The 6,000-nt window shown below is 38.4% G+C and overlaps 1 protein-coding gene across 3 annotated transcripts in view; it reads left to right on the forward strand.

Annotated features, from left to right (window-relative positions):
• The window catches only part of LOC116819891 (E3 SUMO-protein ligase RanBP2), a 66,143-nt gene extending 61,663 nt beyond the window's left edge, over nt 1–4,480 (forward strand). For all 3 annotated transcript variants that reach the window (XM_032771953.2, XM_032771954.2, XM_032771956.2), the window contains 3 exons: nt 726–999; nt 1,117–1,451; nt 3,119–4,480. In XM_032771953.2, the coding sequence (XP_032627844.1) occupies nt 726–999; nt 1,117–1,451; nt 3,119–3,421 (912 nt within the window). In that variant the 3' untranslated portion in view covers nt 3,422–4,480. The remainder of the gene's footprint in view (nt 1–725; nt 1,000–1,116; nt 1,452–3,118) is intronic.
• The last annotated feature ends 1,520 nt before the right edge of the window (nt 4,481–6,000 follow it).

Below are 6,000 nucleotides of genomic sequence, written 5' to 3' on the forward strand. Positions count from 1 at the left end.
TCTCAAGCTTTCATTTGTTTCAAAACAGAACTCTAACAACTGTAGTTTTTTAACATTTGTAAAGAGACCAGAAACTTGAAATATGCACAGCCAAACAAAAGCAAATACATATCCTTCATGCACATGTCTAATCCTGCATCTTCTTCTTGTTTGTGGTCTAGTTATAGAAAGCAAGTACTTGGAGATCATTCTCTTGTATGCAGAAAGCATAGCACACTACTAAAAATAACACACAGCGCTATGTTATGCTATATAAAAAATACTACTACTCCTCCAGCACACTTATATCCCAGTAAAGCTTATACATTTAGATGGGACCACTTCCAAAGCATTCAGGTCTACAAACATGTAGAAAAGAACTTCTGTGCCAGAAACTATGCCCCAGAACATGTCAAGGATTCTTAGAGCAAATTTAAATTTTCTAGGCAAAGCAGTATTTGAGAGATGACTTTCTAAACTGTGAAATAAACCTCACTTTTCATTTCCCTATCTCAAAAATGTATTCACCTCACCACAAAGTTGGGAATAATCTCTTCTGGCTACAGGCCTGCCATGCAGAATTTCAAATAGAAAGTATGTTTTGGAGGAAGACTTTAAATGGGGAGAAGGGTGTAAAATCAGGATAATAGAACGCTATTACCCATTCTCTCTAATGCATGAGTAGATTCCTGGTGACTGTGACTGTCTAGGAAATGCATGAATATGCTGTTTTTGCTGCTTTCTAGGTGGAGGTGAAATCAGGAGAAGAGGATGAAGAAATTCTCTTCAAAGAGAGGGCAAAACTCTATCGATGGGACAGAGAAGTCAATCAGTGGAAAGAGCGTGGAGTTGGAGAGTTAAAAATTCTCTTCCATACACAGAAGAAATATTACAGAATTTTAATGAGAAGGGACCAAGTTCTCAAAGTGTGTGCAAATCATGTGATCACAAAAACAATGAATTTAAAGCCCTTGAATACATCGAACAATGCATTAGTATGGACTGCCACAGATTATGCTGGTGAGTTTGAAAAGATAGTGTTTTGTGTAGGTTACTTGAAAAATTTTTCTTCATGTATATGACAAAACTGTAACTGATGCTGAATAGGCTGTGATCTGTTTTGGAATTTAATTTCAGATGGAGAAGCAAAAGTAGAACAACTTGCAGTTCGATTTAAAAGCCAAGAAATGGCTGATTCCTTCAAGAGGAGATTTGAAGAATGCCAACAAAATTTGTCAGAACTTCAGAGAGCACATGTATCCTTGGCAGCAGAACTGTCAAAGGAAACCAACCCTGTAGTGTATTTTGAGGTTTCTGCTGATGATGAACCTTTAGGACACATAACCATGGAACTATTTTCAAATATTGTTCCTCGAACTGCTGAAAATTTCAGGGCCCTGTGCACAGGGGAAAAAGGATTTGGATTCAAGAACTCTATATTTCACAGAATAGTTCCTGATTTTATGTGTCAGGTAAGTGCAAGTTGAAGACTTTTTTTCTTAGAATAAAACCTATTTTCATTTCTTACAGGTAAGACCATTTGTTACATGGAGTGAGGAGGTTACCAAAGATTTTGATTCAGTGGACAGGCTTTTACTCCCTAGTTTAAGAGTGTACTTCTTGTCTGAAAAGTGGTTGTTTTATTTTAAAAAGTTGTAGGATTCCTTTTATTGTACCTCAACGATTTCCATATCAGATTTGCTCATTTAAAAGTAATTGTTTTTCCTAAATACTAGGTCTTCAGATATAACCTACATCTAAAAGTTAGGCTGTTCTCTTTCTGGCTCAGTGTATTGTCAGTAATAAAGATTCTCCAAGCCAGATGCATCAAGGCAATTGTCATTGCATGGATCATTTCACTTTTCTCACACTGATTTGCACACTTTTCTCATCTGTGCAGACATGATGCACCAACTTCTGCAGACTGAATCTTTGGCAAACAGTGACAGTATACTGAGTACTGTTTTTTATCTGGGTGCCCAGCCAATGTGGTGGTTGGTAATTAGTACAGCTATTTCAGTTCTCAGACTGAGAACCTAAACTGGTGGGTAAAGAGGCTGCCTTTGCATAACATTCAGAGTCAAAGAATTCAAGTTATCATCCGATCCTATTGCATTGGAGTATGGTGCTCCGATTTCCCAGTTTAATAAGCATGCTTGAAAGTCTCCATATACTTCATACTTGTCTTTAACGTGTACTTGTTAATTCCATTCTTTACACTGATTTTTATTAGAATTCGTTTCACTTCGGATGTGGTGATCTCAACTGGTATGCTCCATAATGCTAGTAATGACCCACTTGCTTGTTAATGCCCAAACACTGGCCCAGGCTAGCTGTGGACTAGAAAAACTAGTGGCCTGATTCTGAACGGCATTAGAGTGGCTCGTATTAGCTGCAGGGTGCCCTTAGCAGTAAATATTTTCATTTTTCTTTGCTTGTTAAGAACACACGGCCAACATATGAATGACTTGTCTACACAGACATCCAGGAAAGTTAATCCAAATTGACTAAAGTTGTGAGTTTGAAGTGGATTAGTTAAATCATATTAAACCCTAGTGTGAACACCCTCATTCGGAACTGAAGTAGCCTTTAATTTGGCTTAGTTTAATTCACTTTAAACTGAACTAAGGCCACTTGAATTTCAAAAGCAGTGTCCACACAGGGATTTAGTGGGGTTAATTCACTTCAGATTCACACCTCTAGTTGATTGGGATTAATTTTCCTGGATGTCTCTGTGACAAGCCCAAAGAACATCTTACCTGCCCAATTTTGTAAGGTGCGGACCTCAAATTTGAGTAGATTCAGCTAGAAAACAGAAAGGACACCAGTTATTCTCAGAGTAGAGGACTCTCTGTCCCTTTTGCAGTGAGGCCACAAATTAGCACATATGAAAATTTTGTCCTTGTTATGAGCACTTCGTATGTTCAGGTTTCTGCTCACTTATTATTATGATCACATGTATGGCTAAAACTAAGAATGAGACACCATTCTGTCTTATTTTGTCAGTATCCAGACATCTGAGCTCTTAATATTTTTCTAATTCAGTTATTCTTAGAGGAAAACATGCAGCAAGTTTTCTACTTGGTAGATATTTATGGGCTAGTAATGAGTTAATTCTATAAATGATTAATATTTTCAGGGAGGAGATATCACTAAGCATGATGGAACAGGTGGACGGTCCATTTATGGAGATGCATTTGAGGATGAGAACTTTGAAGTGAAACACACTGGTCCTGGATTACTGTCGATGGCAAATCGTGGCCGGGACACCAATAATTCTCAGTTTTTTATCACACTTAAAAAAGCAGAACACCTGGACTTTAAACATGTGGTATTTGGGTTTGTGAAGGATGGCATGGATGTTGTGAAAAAAATTGAATCTTTTGGTTCTCCCAAAGGGTTGATGAACAGAATTGTCATCACAGACTGTGGGCAAATATAATGTCTAAGTAGTGATTCTACAGATATGTGCACTAACAGCATAAATCAAAGTTGGGCTGTTGTAGACTAATGTTCAGCTTTTTTAAAATTGATATTTCTGATGTATAAATGTAAAATTACAACTTACAGAAACATACTTTTTTATGTTAATTGACTTTGCATGTTGTGAAATAAAGTTAAAACACTGGCATATGTTATCCTGAAATTTGTTTTAAATGTGAAAAATTTAAAATTAAATCCTGGTCTTGTTAAAGCAATTGTCTTTTCTTCACTTCGGTTTGTACAAGGAATATTACATGCATAATCTATTTTCAGTTATTTTGATTTGCTACACTTATGTATCTGTATTTTGAATACAGAATTAGCTATCATGTTTTCAAACTAAAGTAGTTCTATGTGAGAACTATTTCCTCCTCTTCCCACTGATGTACAGAAAAATTTAAAAAAGCAAAATGGCAATTCATTCTCCTTACTCCTAAGAACATTCAGCTGCAAATATAAGTTAACTTCAGCTAGAGAGAGAGATGATATCTTTCCTAAGTTGAAGAAAACGTGTTTTTTCTACCGGATGGTTTGTTTGTGAAACAGCCTTTGGGTACCTGAACCCTGAAGTTACTGAACTATTGTCTGTATACTGTCTTAACAAAAGTGCTTGTCAAAATCTGACTGAGAACATGTGATCTTCCTTTGGTATTAATTAATATACTTTGAGACCCACTGTTTGTATCACTGCTTTGTATATGGGAGACCGACTGCAAAAATACCTGTAAGGGCAATTGGATGATAAATAAAGAATTTGTAAAGCTTATTGGGTGGGGGGGAAAAAAAAAACTGGTAAAAACTCCAGATCCTTAAATGAAAAATAACTATATTGTATTTCTGCATCTACTGTTACTGAGTGACTTTTTTGGTCCAAATGCTGTTAGTTTTTTTTGTTGCTTTTTATAATATCCTGTTTTTTCAGCTGTGGTAAATGTCTGCTAAAATCAGAACTGAGTAACTACATGTACACCAAGGAGGAGATTTTTCACTGTATTAAATAGAATTCTGTAAATTTAAAGCATGTCTTATAAATGGCAATATTGTGTTCAGATCCAGTGCAAGCTTAACAGTGTTTTGAATAGCAAGGTGAGAAAAGCAATCTTTCACTGGACCGACTTCTGTTGGTGAAAGAGACAAGCTTTCAAGCTGAAGAAGAGCTTTGCGTAAGCTTGAAAACTTGTCTCACACCAACAGAAGTTGGTCTAAGAAAAGGTATTACCTCACTCACCTTCTCTTTTTAATATCCTCGGACCAGCATAGTTACAACACTGCATGTATCATTTCAGTGATCAGCACACAGTTCAAAGTCAGGATATCTAAAGGTCCCCCTAGATCAGGATTTCTCAATGTGGGGAATGGGACCGAAAATTAGGTTGCCAGAATTTTTCAAAGGATCAGATGGAAGCTCCCTGTTGCTTCTGTCCCATAAGGCTGACTGGGCTTGCCTCCCTGCTCCAGGGTCCCAGAACTACTCAGGTTTGGGCCAGCCATCATGATGGGAGTCCACATAAGCCAAATTTGAGTGGTGGCACTGCAGTCCCATGAGCCAGGTCACAACTTCACTCTCACAAATTCCAGTCATGGATAGGGCCAAACTAAAGCAGTTCTGTAACCTAGGAGGTGACAATGCCTAGGGCTGACAGCTAAGCCCTGCCAGCACACCACCCCAGCACAGGGACTGCTACTGCAGGGCGAGTGCCATGCAAGACCTGACCAAAACTATCCAAGAGTCTCCACCCCCAGACTACTGGTTCATAAGAGGTTATAAACATTTACAAATAGGTCCTGATCCCATAAAGGTTGAGAACTACTGATGTAGATCACACACTTGCATTCAAATACTGTTTCACTAAAGTAGCTCAAAAGATAAAGAGCAGAAACACTTCTGAACAAACGTAGCATTCACATTGAGAGCCCGTGTGCAAACAAGGCGTTGTTCAGGGCTCTTTCTCTGCTGCTCAGTTGGAACACAGTGCCCCAGTTTGGTTAAACTCTGCCCACTCTCAACTACTGGACATTCTTACTCACACCAAGAGAATTAATACAAGAACCCTGCAACCAACAAAACTGGTTTAGTTATCAGCCCTAGCCAGTTTTCCTTAACCAACCATCTGGTGTTAGAATGCAGTCAATAAATTGCAATTAAAAACTGGCAGATGGACCATGCCTGCTGACTCAGGCTCATGGTGCACAGCTGTGGGGCTGTTTAATTGCAGTGTAGACATTCAGACTCATGCTGGAGCCAGGCTCTAGGACTTGCAAGGTGGGAGGGTCTCGGAGTTGTGGCTGCAGCCTGAGCCCAAATATCTACACTGCAATAAACAACCCCATGACCTTGAGTCAGCTGGCACAGGCCAGCTTCGGGCTTTTAATTGCTGTGTAGCCATCTCCTACCTGACTCAAGGCTATTTTCCCAAAACCGTTTGTTGCTTGTATTGTCACATGCAATTGCTCTCTGTATATAATAAAATGAAAAGTTTAATCGTGAAACTTGCTGTGAACTAAGTCGATAATCTTATATCTGAAAAACAAATTGTC

Source organism: Chelonoidis abingdonii, chromosome 1, assembly GCF_003597395.2.
Source record: "Chelonoidis abingdonii isolate Lonesome George chromosome 1, CheloAbing_2.0, whole genome shotgun sequence".
NCBI lineage: Eukaryota > Metazoa > Chordata > Testudines > Testudinidae > Chelonoidis > Chelonoidis abingdonii.